At 32.8% G+C, this 21,495-nt stretch overlaps 1 protein-coding gene across 1 annotated transcript in view; it reads left to right on the top strand.

Moving 5' to 3' along the window:
- The window catches only part of TMEM65 (transmembrane protein 65), a 114,114-nt gene that overhangs the window by 87,442 nt on the left and 5,177 nt on the right, over positions 1 to 21,495 (top strand). The window contains exons 4-8 of the mRNA XM_008564623.1: positions 3,843 to 3,887; positions 7,021 to 7,088; positions 12,905 to 12,959; positions 13,822 to 13,864; positions 16,040 to 16,145. Coding sequence (XP_008562845.1) covers positions 3,843 to 3,887; positions 7,021 to 7,088; positions 12,905 to 12,959; positions 13,822 to 13,864; positions 16,040 to 16,145 — 317 coding nt within the window. The remainder of the gene's footprint in view (positions 1 to 3,842; positions 3,888 to 7,020; positions 7,089 to 12,904; positions 12,960 to 13,821; positions 13,865 to 16,039; positions 16,146 to 21,495) is intronic.

Here is a 21,495-nt window from a genome sequence, read left to right as displayed (position 1 = left end):
ATTTGGTTTCTGTCTGTCCCTCTGTTTTTTTGTTTCCCTTTCCTGCATTTTTTTTAACTTAATTGAATTTTTTTAGAATTCTCCTTCCCAAGCTATTAGCTTTTTAAATATGTCCTTATATTTATCTGTATGTGTGGTTACTGTAGGGATTACAATATGCATTCTTAACTTTTTGCATATACTTACAACTAATATTGTACCATTTCATGTACATTATAGAAATATTTCAACCTAATTACCAGAATTGGTCCATTTTCACCCCATTTATTCTTTATATTTTGAAGTCATATGTATTGTATCTACATATGTTATGAACATATTGGCAGTGTTATAATTTTTTAGTTTTAGAACTTCTTATTGGTTTTTCTTTATAGTTTCTTTCTCTGCTGAGATTTCCTGCCCTATCATTCACTTAAGCATATTTTCATTTATATCTTTGAATATAATTTTAACTGTTCCTTTGTCTGCAAATTCTAATGTTTGAGTCACCTTAGGATTGGTCTCTGCCTATTGTCTTTTCTCCTGAAAATGGGTCATATTTTCCTATTTCTTTGTGAAATAATTTTAGATTGTATCTTAGTTACTGCTGTGATTATGTTGTAGAGACTCTAGATCCTGTTTTATTAGTCTGAAAAGTGTTGCTTTTTGTTTGTTTTAGCAGGCGGTTAATTATCGGGTGCAAACTGCAATCTCTGTCTCTTGAGGGGCAGCCCAGATCTTCATTTGTTTTACTTTTAGCTGTGATTTTTGGAGTTTTCCCGGCACATGTGTGATTCACAAGTCAGCCATAGATTTATGCTGAGTGTACACACAGAATTCAGGACTCTTCCTTTCTGACTTTATCCTTTCCAGGATTCTCCCCTCACTTTCCAGTGGCTTTGGTACCTGATACCTGGTCCTGTTTCTTCAGGCAGAAAGACTAAAGCATTTTTATCAGAGTTTTAGTTGCTCTGCCTGTTGTGATTGAAGCCTGTCCTCAGGCTAAAAGCTGCAACAAACAGGTAACTAACTCACTTAGTGCCATTCCTTCTTTTAAGTGTTGATTCCCCTCTAGAATCAACCTGTTTTTGTTAATTTTCTAGTGCTTTGAGGTAGTTATTTATTTATTGTATTTTTGTCTCTAGTTTATAGTTGTTATAGAGATTTGGTCTGATAAGAGGTTACTTAGTCATTATTGGAAGTAATATGGCAAATGTGGTGTGGTACAGTCTTAATGGTTATCTCATTATTTAAAAATATCCAGAAAAGGAAGGGAGAAAGTGTGATGTATATAATTCTCACTCTCTCTCTGTCTCTGTCTCTTTCTCTGTCTCTCTCTGTCTCTCTCTCTCTCTCTCTCTCTCTCACACACACACACACACACACACACACACGCACATAAACACCCAGTAATTTAAAGAACTGTCCTATTAACTCCATAGTCTACTTAATAAAACATTAGAGCAGAGAACATTTACAATGTAAGTGTAGACAGTATGTCAGAAGGAAAATTTTTAATGTCAAGATATATATGTGGAGAAATAAAGCTTGTGGGGTTTATTGTAATGGTTTTCAGTGAGGTTATATTAGCAGCAATTACATTTTAGAACCTTTATAGGTTGATGAAACCTTGGGCTTATTTTGAAGTTCTGTTGTGTATTGTACAGCCAATGGTTTTTTCTTCTGATGTGTGTTTTGTTTTGATTCAGTTAATATAATGAAGAAAGTAATTTAGTGTCAGAGGCCTCAAAATGATTAATTTATAATTTAAAAAATTTCGGTGGATACTTTCCAATAAAACTTCCACTTTCTAAGAAATGTTCCTGTTATAATTCCTCTTCTGCTGCTTAGATTCTTTGCGAAGCAGGAAGCAGAATCTGTGCTTTGATATTACTTTCATCTCTGTGCCAGTGGTTTTCCTCCCTGCTCTATCTCCTTTGCTTTATATTTCTTTCTCTTAACATTTTTTATTACTTTTAATTTTTAATCCTTTTGTGTAGTAGGAAAGAAAGATTAGGAATATGGATCACATTATTTGATTTTTTCCCCCTCTTTTCTACTGCACATTATCTATTTGCCTAGCCCTTATCCTTTCTTTTTCAGGGGTTGTAGAATATTTTTAATATTTGCTCAATGTGTTGGGAATTTGTAGAAATAAAAGCAAGGACTCTATATACTCTTCCTCTATTGGGAAGGCCCTGCTTGTTTAATTTTTAGGTATTTCAAGATGTTCCAGCCAACTGACAAGGACTTCTCCTCACAGTGTCAGAACTGTAGTGACAATAAGAGTAATGCAGCTAACAAATAGTTCTGGCATGTAACCACTTTTGCATGTTTACTTCACCAGAAAATTATCTGAAGTACAGTGGTATCCTATTTCCTAGTTAAAAATTTGGAAAACCATTTGCATGCTTTCCAAGTAGATTTTAAGGTAATAGTGCTAATCAAAGAATGGAGAATATACTTTAATAAAATGTGAAATTCTACAAAGATTAGTATATCTTCATTTCTTAACTCATCCAAAAAAGGAAAACAAAATTTAAACTTGTATTCTTAGAACTTTCTGAATGATATGATAATTAATTAAACTCTGGGTTTTAGTGTATTTCTTATTATAAAGCCAATTTGATCCTATATGCTTTATTAGGGAAATACCAGTCACAAATATGGGCCATATTCATTTTTTGTATAGATTATCAGCGGAGATTTATTTGGTTTTTACTTTTCTGTCTGTGTGTTTGGTAGCTGACTGGTACATGGATCCGAACCCTTGACTTTGGTATTGTAACACTGCACTCTAACCAACTGAGCTAACCAGTTTACTTTTTTAAACTAAATTCTTTGGTCCTTATGTTATCATAAATTATAAACAAATATTGTAGAAGATGTATATATACTTTGTAATGTGTTCCTTGGACAATCTGGTTGTACTAAGTCTTTAGAGTAGAGTGATCCACTGTATAGGTTTTTCTTTATAAGTTATCAATTGTTGGATTGGTTCAGGATGAAGAGAGCAGAATTCTCTACCTTTTTATCATAGTTTACTTTTCTACTTTAACAGATGGTGAGATGGTTATTGTTATGAGACTAGGTAGGTTGCTTCTTGTAATAATTGTTGATTTTTAGATATAATTATGGCATTTAAAGATGCTTTGGCTTATACTTGGGAAAACTTTGTGTGTTTATATGTTATACTTGTAAGTAGTTTATTGCTGCTTGTGATTTTGAATGCCATGTGACCTTTTTTGGTTGTTTTATTGTGTAGAATACTCTTTATTATCCATTTGTATAGGTTTCAAAACTCAAAATATTTAGTATATTATCAATGGAGATTAATTAAGGAACAGAATGCAATCCAGTGAAATCATTGTTGTAATACATGGCTTTAAAAATATTATCTTCCTATTTTTAAAGGAAATCTAGGTTTATTTGAATATTATTTTTTTCCACTGTCAATGATGTTTGTTTGTACGTATATTTCTTAAGTCATCTAGGGTTGTCATCTTAAAGAAGAGTAGCTATATTTCTGAAGTGTTTTTCTACTGTAGTTAATACAAACAAGTCCATTTTATAGATGCAAGGACTTAAACAAATCGAAAAACAAAAAACAAATGATTTACCCAGGGCTACAGGGCTCGCAATAGTCTTGTAACTAAAGCTCAATTTTGTTTGCTAGCTTTGTAATTTAATCCATACCAATTGATGTTTTCTGTATTGATAACTTTGGTCCATTAACCTAAAGGTAATTTATGAATTAACCCTGATATTCTCTGACTTTGTAAATCTGCTGGTATTTTCTTCATTGTTATTTTAAAAAATTACAGTAACTAATTTTTGTACCACACCCTTTTTTTCCCCTTTAGAAAAATTGGAAGCTCCACCACCCACCCCAGGACAGCTGAGATATGGTAATGGTTCTATAATTGTTAAATATATGTGCATCTATCTTTTGGACTTGAAATAACTATATCATTCATTGATATCACAGAAGAATCAGTAAATTAAATCTTTCCAGATAGAGTGGATTATCCCATTTATTATGTTGAAGCATAAAGTTTATAAACTTGGTTTAAGATACATCACAATACTATGGAATATCTAATACTTTAAAAAATATCTAACATTGTTAAAATATTGTTATCATCTAGAAACTGAATTATACTTGTGATAGAAGTTTTCTTAATTCCCAGGTTAAAGGATGTGTTTACTTCCCAGGAAAGAGGATGTGTTTGAATTTAAGTTGGGTAACCACAGAGCTAGAATTTCTAGGCTCAAGTCTAGGAAGAACCGTTCTTTGGTGGAGAAAATACTTCTGGCTAGCTGTTTGTAATAATGAAAAAAGTAAAGTTCATTTAAAACCACCAGGAAGAAGAACCTCCTGGTGTTCTTTCTTTTCTCTATTATGACAGGAGTAAATATTCAAGGACTAACACTGAAGTAATGTAAAACAGTTTGGATCTTATTGTAAAGACAATGGAAGAAAAGGATTATTTAACAGTATAGTGAATTTGAGTAGGTTGTAAATCAAAACTAAATATTAAGTGTGATTTCCTAACAACTGCTGAATTTTGGAATAGTGTTTCCCAAAGGAAGTTGAAGACATCACAAATTCGTAGGAGATCATTACATACTGGAGAGCAAATTTATGTAATTAAAACAAAACAACTAAAAAACCCTCGTGTAATAGCCAGTTCTTTTTCTCTCACAGATAGAATGTAATTTATATTAGAAATTTGTAAAAGCTTTCCTCAAATACAAAAGGAATTCAAGAATTCTTAAAACTTCTCTTTCCAGGTAATGTTTTCCGATTCTCCCAGCCTAGATTCATATAATCTTATGTCCATGGCACCATATAGTACTATTATCATTTTTTTTTTTAGGTCTTACTGAAATTAACTGTTCATATGGCTGTGTTATCATAAACCCCTTGAGGGCTGCCTTATTCATATCTCTAGTGCCCAGTGGAGTGCCCAGTACATATTTAACTTTTTGGAAAATTATATTTTGTCCTTTGAGTTAAAAATAAATTTTTATTTATAGGACATATTTACGTAGGTGTAAAGATAAAAACATGATATATCTTCCAATTCAAAGTGGTTATTGTAGCATTGTAACTTTGGTTTTATTGACAGAATTTTTAGTAGGATAGCAATTAGTGTTATCTTAATTTAATGACCTTAACACCTAATTTTAAGATATTTGTAACTGGCCAGTTTTAGAGATGCCATCAATTTAACCCTAAAATGTTAAATAATCCCAGCCAATTTCATTGTTACTTTGCTGTATTTACCTTTCAAAGGTAATTTGGAAGATGATTTGGGAGACTTCTCTTCAGAGATATACTTAAGTAGCTTTCTCTTTACTATAAATGTTTCCTTAAGTGAATTTAAAAATTTTTATTACACTCTTTTGACCTATTAAATTTGAATTATATTTTTGGAAATAGGATTATGCATGTTTTGGAAGCTGCTTATTGTAAATTTTGAATGTTTAGTAGTTAAGCAAGCATACTTAGGCAAAAAGTGGTAAAATTAAAGCTAGACTCTTTAATTGAAAAATTCCATTTCATTAATGCACTATTTGATCAAAGTTTCTTTAAGAGCTTTTAAAATAATATTTTTTATAATTAAAGATGCTGTTCTTGATCTTAGACATTATTGCTTAATAACAAGAAACTGAAATGACCTATTATATACCTATTATATAGTATTTTATATAATTTACATAATTGTAATAATATATGTAATAGTATATATTATTATACTTTATGTTATTTTCCCTTATCTTAGTCTTTGATAGTAGTTGTGGGTAGTTGTACTTCTTTTGCTGCTTATTAGTCTTCCATGATTGGTGCAGAACTCAACATAGTAATATTAAATTTTCATAACTTATGAATTATATTTTAATTATACTTCCTGTGGACTTAACTGCACTAAAAGAAAAAAACACTGAAAAATCACTGAACACATATAATCAATTGCTTTAAGAGACTGTTTTTTGAATGTAGAATAAAACTCAGAGTTTTGATGTTTATCAAAAACAGTCCTCAGGTGAACTGATGTTAAGTGTGTACTTAGCAATTTCACAGAGTAATTAGAACAAAGTATTTTACCTATTCCCAGCTTTTAATGTTTCATAGTCTGCCGTCAGTTCTTTCAATATGGCATTCTCTTTCTTTCCAAGTTAGTGGTCCTCAACCTAATTAACTGATATTTACTGAGCATCTACTATTCCATAGGCATTGCACAATGTGCTGAAGATGCAACTATGAGAAAAAAAAAGGCTAAATGTATACAAATGATATAGGTATAAATGATATAGATATTAGTTCTTCCCAGTCACATTTATAATATCTCAGGTCATTCAGATTATGCACCAGATAAATGAGGTTAGGTATGCCTTTGGTAGGAAGCAGCCAAGTTACTTTTTGATTTAAATCAAATATTGATTGTTGATAGTTCCATTAATACTTAGTGATATTGATGAATGGTGAGGGGGGAAAAAAGACTACATATAGATCTCTAATATAGATGAGATAATCGCCTTTTTCTAACATTAAAAAAAATTGGTTAGTGACTAAAAGCAACTAAATAGCCTCCCTGAAATTTTATTCAGGTTATTTTTTATAATTTCTAACAGACATCAATTTTATATCAGTCTTTAGGGATAAGAGAAAAACAATTGATGTCAGTAGCAATTAATCAGATAAAACTTGGTACTCATATATATTTATTAATTTGTTCTTCCACTAACTGTATGTATGTGTGTGTGTGTGTGTATGTTGCCAATAAGAAAACACAAAAGCCTAACATGATTATTTCTGTGTTATGTATTTTTATGTTTTGTTTTGATTTTCCCAGTATAGCCTCTACCAAGTAGTTAAAATTATAGCCGTAGCAGAATTCACTGGCTATGGGGAATGAAAAGCAAACTCTAAAGATTATCAAGTCTATTGAGGAAACTTTAATCATATGGATGGTATGTTTTTGTCATAATAAAGTTGTATTTAAAATATATTTTTCTGTTTTTGATGTTTTTCAGTATTCATCCACAATGCGATACCTTTCATAGGGTTTGGCTTTTTGGATAATGCAATTATGATTGTTGCAGTAAGTTCTTTCTCTCACCACTTTTATTTTGAGTTAACAGAGAAATTAATGTGGTCTATATTTTCTTAATAATTTGCATATTGTAGTTATAAAGCTTTAATCAACATCATAATGAGCAAGGCATTTTTTTTTACTAAATTTCTTAGTAAGTAGACTGTAGCTCAATTTTAAGGCATCATATATATTAATCATCAAGACTTTTGATAAATCATTTAGACAAAGTCTTTTTGTACATGCCCTTAAACAAAGCATTTGGGGTCTATATTATTCTGTTCTAGTTTCAACATTCTTATTAAAGAAAAAAATATGTACAATTTTCTGATGTTATTGAGTTGGTAATTGAGTTGGTAATTGTCAGCACATATGAGGGTACTTCAAAAAGTTTGTGGAAAAATAGAATTAAAAGATAATACACATTTTTTCGGGGAACTTTTGAAGTACCCTTGTATATAGGTTATTTGGTTAGTTCCTTTTCAATTTTACCATGCAAAAATGTTTTAACGGGTGTTTTGATGCACAGTTTTGCCTTTAATATAACTATTTAACCCAGAGGTGCCTAACATTTCAATTCAGAATACTGTGAATATATCCCCCTACTGCCTTTGTTTTATTGTAGTGTTAAAAAAAAAAAGTTCTTCTTTGCTGTGGTCATTTTAATGTAAGAGTGCTTCTTAAAAGTGTTTCTTAATCTCAGGGGATGGCTGATTTAACTTTCTTGCTATTACATAACAGCTTTTATTCATGGATATCAATATTGGGTTCATATCCTAAGTCAGAAATAGATTTATGATTAAAATTCAAGTGTTCTATAGCTGCCCAGGGCTCTATTCACTTTTCTCTTGTTTTTTCCAAATAAAATGGGTTGATCATAGTTCAGCTAAGAAGGCAATTATCAACTTTTAGTATACGTTTTTATGATATGTGAAGTAGTTTTTCCAGATATTAGCAGTAAATGGACCGAAGGTCTATTACCTATATCCTGGGAGGAGAAAAAAGTACCAATTATTTATTTCCGGATACTAATTTAGAAGTTCTCAAGTAGGGTTTTTATTTAAACTCAATTGAGAAAATCAAAGTGCTTCATAACACAAAACTTTTCTGAGCTAGAGCTCAGAGAGTTTGTTGTAAGTTTTTAAAAAGTCTACAAATAATAGCTATAGTAGCTATAGTGTAGCTACACTGTAATATAGGAGACTGCTCAAAAAAAGTGGAATGATTTTAGTATTGTTGAATCAGGAAAATACATATGAGAAATGTAGCATTTCCTATTGGTGTTTTGGAGATCATGTTTTTAAAAAGTCTACAAATAATAGCTATAGTAGCTATAGTGTAGCTACACTGTAATATAGAAGACTGCTCAAAAAAAGTGGAATGATTTTAGTATTGTTGAATCAGGAAAATACATATGAGAAATGTAGCATTTCCTATTGGTGTTTTGGAGATCGTGTATTACAAATAGACATAAGTAGAAGATTTTGTTTCAATATGGGGATTAAAAAATTAATTCACACTGTAGAGATTTTAAAATTTGTTTAAAGATTATCTAAAATTGGTTCATTGAAGAATGTTTTTGTTTGCTATCTAGTCTAGCCTTATGTTCAGATTGATGGGGATCAGATATCCAGAAAGTCCAGCCATTCACCTAGTTGAGGAAAGTTACAGTGTTTCTACAGCAGGAAGGTATTCTGCTATGTAAACATTTCACAGAAGATGCTCTACCATGCATACATCTTGAAGGTGATAAGAAACATTGGAGAATTCTTTAGGAGAGCAGTCTGACAAGACCAGATTTCTAAAGGTTGACACAAATTAAAATGTGTGCCCTAAAATATAATTTCAGAATGCCAGTTTTTTGACTGATTATGGTGTTTTCCTAACATGAATATAAGAATAAAATTAGTGAATTTATATATCTGTGAATGTGACAAATTTATTCAACTATGTAGAACCACACTGCCTATTCTGAAACTATTAAAATCTGAGTTGGCTAGATTATTTTAAATAGTTAGTGTAGGTCAAATCTAATTGTAATGAAAACCCCTTTATGATGAATTTATAAGCTATAGTTAAGACTTGAATAGATTCTTGGGTAGGTTGTCTGAATTAAATCTTCTCTGTGGCATATATTTCAGTTTTACACAATTTTTTTTTTTTAAAGGATGACCGGTAAGGGGATCTCAACCCTTGGCCTGGTGTTGTCAGCACCACGCTCAGCCAGTGAGCAAACCGGCCATCCCTATATAGGATCCGAACCCGTGGCCTTGGTGTTATCAGCACCGCACTCTACCGAGTGAGCCACGGGCCGGCCTCAGTTTTACACAATTTTTTTTTTTTTAAAGGGTGACCGGAAAGGGGATCTCAACCCTTGGCCTGGTGTTGTCAGCACCACGCTCAGCCAGTGAGCAAACCGGCCATCCCTATATAGGATCCGAACCCGTGGCCTTGGTGTTATCAGCACCGCACTCTACCGAGTGAGCCACGGGCCGGCCTCAGTTTTACACAGTTTTACTCAACATTTTATATGGTGTTTATCGACAGTTAGTACTCATACTACCTACCATCTTAATAACTTCCCCCACCCCAGCCTCAGTAGGGCAGACCTTAGATATTCAAATGCTGAAACACACCTTTGCTACAGGGAAGGGTTTAGATGATTTATTTTGCATAAAGAGGGATGTAGGGGGATTTTGAAGAGAGATCAAAGTAGAGAAACTGGGTATCTTAGATTCTGAATATGACCTTCACAGTATGGTCTTACCTTTCTTTGAAATAAATATCAAAGGGAACAATATCTAGGTTTAAATACAGCTCACAAATCAAACCGAAGTAAACACCCACAATCTTGAGTCAGATTATTGTAGTACAGTTGTCTTTTGGTATCCATGGAAGGTTGGTTCCGTGAACCCAGAAGGATACCAAAATCCACGGATGTTCAAGTCCCTCATATAAAATGGTGTGGTATTTGCATGTAACTTAACACACATCCTTCCATGTACTTTAAATCATTTACTTATAATACCCACATGGATTCAATTCAAGTTTTGCTTTTTGGAACTTTGTGGAATTTTTATTTTCTGAATATTTTTGATGTGAAACCCATGAATACGGAGGGCCAACTGTATTGTTCATTATTTTGTGCTACACAGGCCTGTGCTTCATTATTAGTAAACTGAATGTGAGCCATTTTTCCAGGCCTGACATGGTTGACTTTAAACTGGTAATACTTGCTGTTTACATTGAAAATCCAGTTTCAGGGACTTATCACCAGTTTTTGCTGAAATAAATGTTTTAAACCACTGACTTCAATACGTGGTTAAGAATAATAGGTGTGATAAAAATATTATCCTGTGAATATTGCAAATTAATTCAGAGAGAGTCAGACTTACCACTGAGACTTTGTAATAGACTGCTGAAACTAAAGTACGTGCTGGTAAATAATAACCATAGAACCTATGAAAAGGGAAATAAGTGATCATCATTATCTTCAGAATGTTTTTTACCTTTTTATATTTTTTTAAACACTCCCTGCTCATGTTGTGCAACAGCTATGACTGTTTTACGATAACAAGATAAGGAGATTCTTGATTGTTCTTTTCTGTCATGCCATAGACATTTAATGTTTTTCTTCTTCCTGTTAGGTATTCCCTCCTGGCTGCTATCCCAATCGTAGACATAAAAAGAAATTCCTATATAACTGCTTGTAATAGATTTGACCTTTTTTGTGGGCTATTCTTCATAGTTTTTTATTTTTATATTTTTGAATTGCTTTTTATAACATATTTTAGTGGCTATTTTGGATTACTGTGTTTACAATTTAATTAGGATGGAATTTATTAGAATTTTAGAGTAGATTAACTGTATTAAGGTGATGAACCCAGGTATAACTTTGAGACAACAAGTATTAGATTTATTTATAATTTCTACCTCACCTGTTGATGCAAAATTGAAACTGTGGAACAAAGTAAAGAAGGGGATAGTCCAGTGCCCTCAAACCATCTTCGACTTTATATGAGGTTGTCGTGCTATTAGAAGGATCTTTAAGTGTCTTAAATTCAACCAATGACTAAGCACTTAAATACTTGTTAAATACCTGTATTGCAGAGAGCTTCTTCTTAGGTCACTGCCAATGATTCGTTGCTTTTCAGGTTGCTGTATTTATTTATCATGCACTGTAGCTGTCAGGTGTCTCTCTTCATATTGGTGTTTGTATTAGTTTTCTGTCTAGTTAGTGTGCTTATAACGAGATACCTGAAACTGGGTATTTTATAAGAAAATGAAATCTATTTCTTACAGTTTTGGAAGCTGGGAAGTCAAGTTCCAGGGAACACATCTGGTGAGGGACTCTATAGAGTTCCATGGCGATAATGGCAGGAGTCAGAGATCTTTCATGTGCTCTCCTTATAAAGCCACCAAACCACATCCAAGACAACTCATTAAACCACCAACCCATTACTCCATGAATACATTAATTTACTCATGATCCAATCACTTCTTAACAGCCCCACCTTTCAAATACTATAATAAGATTCCCCACCCTCTTAACACTGTTATGGTGGGGATCAAGTTTCCAACACATGAACTTTTGGGAGGCATTCCACCCATAGTCATGTTCTAGTTATTTTTGCATCCATATATGATGCTCATTTTCTTTCTTTTTCTCTGTGCCTGTTTTTTCCTTTTCTTTACTTTCTTTTTCTTCAGAAACCCATTTTTGGGGGGGTACCTGTATGACCTTGTAATTTTAAGTGCCTGGGAGACTTTTGTGCATCAGGCTGTTTGGTCCGTATTTAACAAGAAATACATCTTAAAGGGGTAGAACCAAAAGTCCTAAGGGCAAGAAAATTGAGGAAAACTTAACTCAGCCTTTTCTTCAGTTTTGTATGTAATTGATGGGTAATGCAATATATCTACATAACAGGACATTCTTCTTTTTTTTTTCTCCACAAATATTGAGATTTGAAAAATTTTTAGAAAATTTCAAGCATCAATATTCAAGAGAGCACTTGAAAATTAAGTCCACTTATGGCAGCATTGCTCAAGGATTTGAACTTGATTAGCATAATAGGTCCTAGGATTTATTTTTTATTCTATGTAATAACCCATTAGAATAGTTTTTCTTCATTTCAGTTCTTACTCTGTAAAATGGAAGAAGATTAGCCCCTCTTTTCTTCAGTGGAATGATGATGTTATAAATGTACAAAGTGTTAAACTCACTCAGTAAATAAAGTCAGTGGAGATAGAATGGGGCCTTGTTTTTACTGTAGATTATTGTACTAATGCTGTTGCTGCTTATAAATGAATCATATGTAAGTTTCAGTACTTACTGGTTAAAGAACTAAGTGTTATAAGAATAATTTTTTAAACCCAGTTTCTCTAGAAACTGGTTTAGTCTGTCTTTTTAATCTTTTGATAAAGTAAATAACAATAGTATAGATGTGTCATTCAGAATTTAAAATTATGTGAGTTCGTTTTCTTTGTGTTCAAAGAACTTTAAAACATCTTTCCCTGTGGTAGAAAAATAGAAATTCTAGATTCTTAATAATGAATTGTATTTCTATGTGTGTTGCTATTTTTTATTTTTATAAAAGCCTAATTTTAATGAGTACAAGGTTATTGATGTTATTTCTGTATGAATTTATATATTTATTAATTAAGTGAATTACTACATTATATGTGCATGTTTCTGCATATTTTATATATATAATTTTGTTGCACTAACATGTTGATATTTTATCTGTTTTTATTAATATTACTATTGTTTCATAGTCACTTCGGCTTTAATTTTTAAGGTTAATTTCTTTCTAATCATTTTTCAGGGAACCCATATTGAGTTGTCTATTGGAATTATTTTGGGAATTTCAACTATGGCAGGTATTTAATAATAGTAAATGTTTTATTTCTTTATCTGTATGTTTATAAAACATTTTAGTAGGTTAGTTTCAGAAGAGGATAATTTATATGAATGAATTTACTTACTGAGATGTCTATTAGGTTATCTTCTTAACCGATTCTAGTTTTGTGTATGTAGCACTTCTTTCTGAGAAATTTTAGGTATTTTATGTTAGTCAATGGGTAACGATACTCTTCTATATTGACTGTTTAAACAAGTTTTTCTGGTAATGTTACCCCAAAACCTTTGTACCTTTTGTGTTTATTAAGTTGCTTATTTTCCAGTTGGGTAGAAAAATCAAAGAAGGAAATACAAGATCGAAAGTCTATCTTCTTCTCCCTCAATTACCACTCTATTCTTCATGATGGTGAAATTTGGGAATGGTTCTATGTTCTGTGCTGTATTTACTGTATAAACAGCATGAAGTAGATAAGTTAATGAAAGAGACATTTTTGACTTTCTTGAATTTCCAAGTTGTATATATGGCTTTACTATTAAACTTCCAAATATATCCAAATTCCCCTAAACAAATGTTATATGAAAGATACATCTACAAAATATTGTACAGGTGTTTTAATATTGAAGTCAAAATTGAAACTAGCTGCCATCACAGAAAAAACCTACTACTTAATGGAGGTAGAATATTATAGTTTCAGAATTGTGTTCCATTTTGAAATCTTGAGATTCAGAGCTATTCAGTGAGTTACTTTGGATATAGTTGTTGTAGTTTGAGAAATGTGATAACTCTTCCAGACCAGTGCCTTATTATTACATAGTGATGTATTATATTGATTTTTCTGAGGTTTATGTAACATTTCACTTTTTTGTTTTTCAAATATTTAGCTGCTGCTTTGGGAAATCTTGTGTCAGATTTAGCTGGACTTGGGTAGGTTCATTCATTTATTCATTTGTACGTGCATGTACTACCTGCTATCTTTCTTTTCTCCACTGTCCTTTAATTGAGAAGCTTAAAAAAGTGATACTTATTTTCCTTTGTGTTCTAGAACTAAATTTTTAAATTTAATATTTCTAAATGAATAGTACTAAATCTTTGGGGGGACACCAAATATAGATGCCTGTGTTGTACCCTAGTCATGCAGAATTAATGTCTACGGAGATGGGGCCCTGGCATTGGTGTTTCATAATTTTTGCAAGTGATTCTGATATATGGAAAAATTTGTTCTAAAACTGTCATAATGTAAGCAAAATGACATTTTCATTTACTGAAGTATTAATATGTATTTTGTAGACATTTCCAAGGGTACGACAGTATTAAAAGCAAGAACCCCCATTATTATTCCACCCACCCTTCTGTCATGAAGCCATAATATGAGGGATATGACTCAAATTTGAGGATACTTACTGGGTATGTTTTTTAGAGAGTTGAACTTTCTAGGAAATAATTGCCAAAGTATGTATGGGTTTGGTCATTTTTTGCTCTCTCTATTACATGTGGCAGGAATGATGAAAAAAACTGAGGTTGGCTACTTAGAAAAGACCAGCTTTCCCTCTTTCTCTCTTTCCATTCTCTCTTCCAAGTATAGACAGCCTGGGCTGCTTCTTGGGCTTGGAGAAGGCTAGGAAGTATAAGTTAGGCCAAGTTGGCATTAATTATTATGATAAATATGCTCTCTTTTGCTCTTTGACCTTATTTCTTCTTTCTTTGGCTCATATGAGTGGTATGTTTTGAGATATGGGTTTTGGCTTAGTAGAAGTCTACTTAGCCCTATACCAAAGGCAGGTTTGTAAGTGATCTAAACCTCTATATTAGAGTTCTGCACTGGAGTTTGGAGTCAAAGCCACTATTAACAAATTTTCTTTGTTTTAGGGCCATGACAAGAATTTTATATTCCTGAAATTCCTGGCATAAATCTATCATGATATCACCTTTCAAACATTCCATTTCCCACTTTCCAACTTTAAATTAATAATAATAATAATATAGCTACTGTATAGCTTTCTGATATATTTAATAGAACCAATGGTCTAATAGATTTTAAAGTCATTTAGTTTTGGATTGTATCATAAAATGATTATTTTTTATCAGAGATGAGGATTTTGCTGGGAGCCTTTATGTTTAAGAATTATTTCTCCTCTGCCTTTTTTTTGGTAACCTTAAATAATAAATACCACATTTCATGAATTCTTAGATGCCCATTTTTTAAGAACTTAACATGTCTGTTATCAATATCCATTTTATGATTGATGGTATGCATAGGTTAATTGGCAAATTTTTTTCTTTCTTATAGCTCATAAAGTAAGGTTGTATCCAATAAGGGATGGCAGCTTAGATTTGATAAAATACTTGAGGTTGGCCTGAAAATTCTAGGCTGTTTTTCTTAGTATACCAACCTGATTTTAGAAACTTGCTTTCTGATAAAATTAATTTATATCATATGTTAAAGTACTTTGCTTTGAATTTGGAATACCTTTAATTGGTCTCTTAAAAGTAATGATAGAGAATAATTGCTCAATTTACCTATGTATTAAATATGTTAATATGAAAATATTTTTAAACTGTATATGTTTATACACAATAAAAATAAAAGTTGTAAAAAAATGTTTACACCATTTCTAGAATGTCAAGTACAGGCACTTATTATTAAATTATCTTGCTTCTCTTTGTAGTAATTACATTTTTACTGTATGAAGACATTTGCATGTCTCTTTAAAAACCTATATTCTGGTTGGGGGTTGAGAAGAAGACACAGCAATCACAATTCCTTGATTTTGTTATGACATGTGAACAGAGATGATGTTGATGGCAGGGACTGGGGATGGGTAAGGAGGGAAAGGAGGAATTTAAAGGGATATGAAAATCAACTATATTGTATATCGATAAATTAAAATAAAAAATAAAAAAAAACAGCAATCACAATTCCTTGATTTTGTTATGACATGTGAACAGAGATGATGTTGATGGCAGGGAGTGGGGATGGGTAAGGAGGGAAAGGAGGAATTTAAAGGGATATGAAAATCAACTATATTGTATATCGATAAATTAAAATAAAAAATAAAAAAAAACCCCTATATTCTGTCCTCTTGTCTTGTTTTTTTAAAGGCTTGCAGGCTACGTTGAAGCTTTGGCTTCCAGGTTAGGCCTGTCAATTCCTGATCTCACACCAAAGCAAGTGGACATGTGGCAAACACGTGTTAGTGCACATTTGGTAAGTAATTTTTATGGTTTATGATAATGAATTCTGGTAGCCAGAGCAAGATACTATATAGTTCAGGCCCTTGAGAAATCTGAGATTAAAATTGATTTGAGTAGAGTTATTAACAAAAATTTTCTAGGCCTTGGCAGTTTTCAGAAGAGCAGTAATTTGTTTATTGATTCCTTATTTTTTTTGTATTTGATTTAAAAAAATTTTTAAACAATTCAGTTAATATTAAGGAGTATCCATTATGTGCCGGACACTGAAGGGCATAAAATGAATAATAAATTACAGTTATCTTTGAGGTACTTGTTTAGGTGCAGAACCAGACATGTAAACAATTATAATTTAGTATGATATATGCAGTAATAGAATTCTGCACAAGATAAAGCAATAGTACAAGTGAGGGAAGTAATACTTTGTGGGGCGAAAGTTCATTTGGTGGAAAGATTTCTTCGTGATTATTGAATTAAGCTGATTTTTGAATTGTTGAGACATTTATTAGATGAACAAGAGAATTACAAGTATACTGACTAGCAAGTAGAAGAGTGTGATTAAATAAAGGGTATATTCAGAGAAACACAAAAAAATTAGGTGTTTCAGGAATGTAATATGTAGTAATTGTGGGCAGAAGCAGCAGTAGAAAGCAGCATTGGAGAAGTAAGCATTGATCAGACAGGAAAGACATTGTATAGGCTACACTAAGGAGCTTGAACCTCATAACTAGGTGATGGAGAGCCAGCAAAGAGTTTTAAATAGGAAGGAAACTGGATGGATTATGATGCCACCAACTAAGTCAAGAAAAGAAGGAGGAAGAACAAATTTGTAGGGGAAGATAATGAGTTTTGTATTGGACATTTTGAATTTGAGATGCTAGTGGGACATTCCAGTGGTGATACCAGTAGATATTTGGATTAAGGTTAGAGAGGTCTGAATTAGAGACGATCAGTATCGTCATTCATACATTCAACAAATATTTATTGTGTACCTACTATATACAGGTCTAGGAGTTTTGAACACATCATTTAACAAAACAAGGTCTTTTTTCTTGTGGATCTTACATTCCAGCAGGAGTGGGACAGACAATAAACAAATCTGACAAATAAAATATTTACTATATTAGAAGTTCATAAGAGTTTTGGGAATAAAAACAAAAACAGCAGGGTAAAGGAGATTGGGAGTGCTAAGATGGAGGCAGATTGCAGTATTAAATAGGAGGGTCACTGTAAGCCTCACTGAAAAGGTAGGTGATAGTTAAAACCGTGGGAGAAGGTGAGATTGTATAGGGCAGTGGTTCTCAAAGTGTGCTGCCAGGACCAGCAGGATCAACATTACCTGAGAACTTATTAGAAAAGTAAACTCTCAGGCTTCATCTTAGACCTGTCTATTGCTGTGTAAAAATTTACCACAGACTTAGCAGCTTAAAACAACACATATTTATTACCTCTCATTTTCTGTGGGTCAGGAGACCAGGCACAGCTCTACTGGGTCCTCTGGAAGGCTGCAATGAATGTACAACTAGGACTTGGTTCTTATCTGGGGGCTCAATTGATGATGAATCCACTTTCAAGCTCACTCAGGTTTTTGGCAAAATTAATTTCCTTATGGCTGTGAGGGACCCAACTTCTGGCTAGATGCCTGCCAAAGGTTGCTTTCATCTCCTACAAGTCTTCTTCACCATCTAGAGGGCACTTGCAGTTCCTTGCCATGTGGCCCTCTCCATAGGCCCTGTCACAGCATGGCAGCTTCCTGCTTCAGAGCTAGCAAGGGAGAGAGAGAACAGGTTTCCTGGCAAGATGGAGGCTTATGCAATGTAATATATAATTACAGAGGTAGCATCATATCACCTTTTCTACTGTTAGAAACAAGTTAGAGCGTCCTGTCCATGATCAGGGGGCTGGAGGTGGGGAAGGAGGGTGGTGTGTGTGGAGATTATGCAAAGGCTTGAATACCAGGAGAAAGGAATCATGGGTGCCTCCTGAAAATCTGTCTGCTATAGATTTACAGAATCAAAAATTCTAGAGGTGGGGCCCAGCAATTTGTGTTTTTACAAGCCCTCTGGTTAATTCTGCTTCATATTAAAATTTGAGAACTATTGATCTAGATGGAATGTGCAAAATTAAAGAACCCTAGAGGATATCTACAAACTCATGGTCTTATGGAAGCTTGCAAGGGAGAAGTTTTAAGAGGCAGTGAGTGGTAATCAGTTTTTCTTGCTATAAAGAAATCAAGTAAGGATTCTGAGAAATTTTTTTCTTTGGATTTGGTACATAGTTGCTCATTGGTAATCATTCTTGAACAATTTCCATGGATAGATAGGAAAGGCAAAATCAAATGGCAGTGGATTAAAACATTAATGGGAAGTGAAGAATAGAGTAAAATATAAGATCAATGTATTTAAATTAAGTTGAATTTGTTTTAGTGAGGTTATTAAAATAAACCTGTTTGCTGGAAGTAAATAGAATTTGTACATGAAAAATGTCCAGATAGAGCATAGAAGTATACACATAGGAAAGATGGAATTAAATTCATCACTCATCACTTTAAATGTCCAATTTAAACTCAGGACAGGTGGTCTTACACAGAGCATTTTGGTCTTTATACTATAATACTTTGCACTTTATTTTAATCATTCATGTTAAAGAATATTAAAGTTCTTTGTTTTATACATTATCAGTTTGGAGGCTCCTTTGTTGCTTTTGAGTTGCTAATGGTAGTAGTTAGTAGTTATTTTTCTTAAAGGAGAACATTTGGATTTTTTTTAATATCTGAAATTTCCAGTTATTACTACCCTTTAAAATTTGAGTAGTAGAAGAGTCACTACTGTACTAAGAAAGTGTTTAGTTTTCAATTGAAATGTGGGAAGAGTGTGTAGAAAAAAAATGAGGAACTATTTGCTTATTATGGTTTTTACTTTATAAAGGATGAAAAGTCTTTTAAGGAAGAAGAATGTTAATTTTGGACTTTTATTTTCTGTGTGTCCATATTCTGCAATTTGTAGATAAATTGAAGTGAGACTAGCTAGCCGACATCAGCCAGAGTTGTTGGGGAATAACGATATTCTAACAGTCCAGCAATTTGGCTTAAAATTTTAGCATTACAGTTGGTATCAGAAATTTATTTTCCTGGAGTCTCCTCTTCTCACGTAATTGACAATTCTGTTTTCTTTCTATATTGTAAGCAAGTTCAATTTCCCTTCGTCTTTGGCAATAACACCTCAGTTACTAAAATTATATTTATATATTTACTGTATGTGTATTTGTGTGCTTTGGTAAATCCCCCACCAGCATATGGAAACAATGATTCTATTCCTTTGTTGACTCTGCTTGTTTTATGTTAGAATCAGATCTTCTACTCTGTAACATAGCATTTTGATTACATACAGCCTGAAGTATTTGAAGGTAGTAGTCAGCCATCTACTTATGAAATAAGCTAACTCTGAAATTTACCCATAACAACATACACAAAAATCCACCTGTAGGTTCCAGTTGAAATTGGTTGTATTTTAAAAACTCATTTGTAATTTGGTTGTTTGAAACTTGGAGAATGTTTTGTTGTAAAACAATATTAGAGATGGACTTGTGTTCTCAGATTAGCCCCAAAGTAGTTAATTGTAAGAACGTAGAGTATCATAAGCCCTAATAATAATATGTGAGTAACTTTTTATAATGGAAAAATGTATTTCAGGTCCTGGATCAGGGAGTCCAAAAAGGATATCACTTCTTTCCTCCTTCCCTGCCCTATTGACTTTATATATCTCATTGAGATAATTGTGTCAGAACTCACTGACTGGGATTCCTAAAGTGAGGGGGGAGGAAAGCGTTGGTTGCCATGGAGGATAGTAACAGGCATTCTAACAGAGTGGGTAGGAAGTGGAATTGGGGCCTATTTGCAATGGTCGTTCATGTATATGGGAAAGTCAGAATATAGTCTCTCTGTGAGTGTAAAAATGCATACAAATATTGAGATCAAATAAGAATCTAGGGTTAACTTTATCAGCATTCGGAATAAAGAAAATTTCTACTTGTTAAATCTCTGGAGGAGTGAGAGTGATACCTTCTAAAATTTTGACGTAATGAAAATGACAGGTTTGACTATTAATATAAAGCATGGGCAAAGAAAATTTCTACTTGTTAAATCTCTGGAGGAGTGAGAGTGATACCTTCTAAAATTTTGATGTAATGAAAATGACAGGTTTGACTATTAATATAAAGTATGGGTTTTTGACGTAATGAAAATGACAGGTTTGACTATTAATATAAAGCATGGGCATACTGTTACCATCACCACCACTGCCACTAACAACAACAAAAACTCCCAAAATAACAGAGTTGAAAAATTTTTGTGCAAGCTGTTGTCAAACATTGAGGTCTGCTATTGAAGTTTGTTATGAAAACTGTAGGAACTGGTAGATAAATGGACAATGTATAGGAAAAATTCTGTTCAAGACTATAGATTATGTAGCTATCATAACATCTGTAAATATTTGATAGAACTTATTTGTCTTTCTCTGTATACCTAACTGGAAGTTCCTGGAGGACAGAGACTGCATCTGATTAGTCCCTGTCTGCCTAGTGCACGTAGCACAGAGTTTGGTACATAATAGATTCTCAATAAATGTTTGTGTGATGAATTAAAACTTAATTGAAAAGTGTTTAAACTTGATAATCATAGGAATGCAAATTTTAAAAATAATTTACAAAGATAAAATTTTAAAAATTTTCATGATATATGTGAGGTTGCAGAAAAATTGGTGTGCATATATACATACATATATAGAAATGTGGATATATGTGTGTGCAGTTTTGTCAAGTATGGACAGCATGACAACACATATGAAGATGCACAAATATTAATATTATTTTATTTCAAAATAAATCATTGGGAAAGAACTATACACAGAAATGTTTGTTGTTTTGTCACTAATAATGATGAAAAGGTAGCAATGGTTTTATATGGTAAAGAGAGCTTTAAGTAAATTATAAATTCATCAATTCAGTGGAGTTTAGATCTTTATATTAAGTTTATGCAGCAGTTTGGAAAAGAATTTACTGTAGCATGTGTGGCTGTGGGTAATGAAGTGAGGCAGGCAGAAAAGAAAGATATGTTTACATAATGAATATATCTACATATAATTAGCTATACATGAGATAAATGTTGAAAAGGAATACAAATCCGAATATATCAAGAGTTACTGGTGAGATTTTTTTTTTTGCCTTCCTATATTCTGACATTAAAATATATGCACAGTGGGCCGGCCCGGTGGCGCACTGCGCTAGTGCGCCGCTTGGGAAGCGCGGAGGCGCTCCCGCCGAGGGTTCGGATCCCACATACAGACCGGTTCCCGCTCACTGGCTGAGCG

The sequence above is a fragment of the Galeopterus variegatus genome, unplaced genomic scaffold (genome assembly GCF_000696425.1).
Source record: "Galeopterus variegatus unplaced genomic scaffold, G_variegatus-3.0.2 Scaffold188, whole genome shotgun sequence".
NCBI lineage: Eukaryota > Metazoa > Chordata > Mammalia > Dermoptera > Cynocephalidae > Galeopterus > Galeopterus variegatus.
This window is presented reverse-complemented; position numbering and strand designations above follow the sequence as displayed.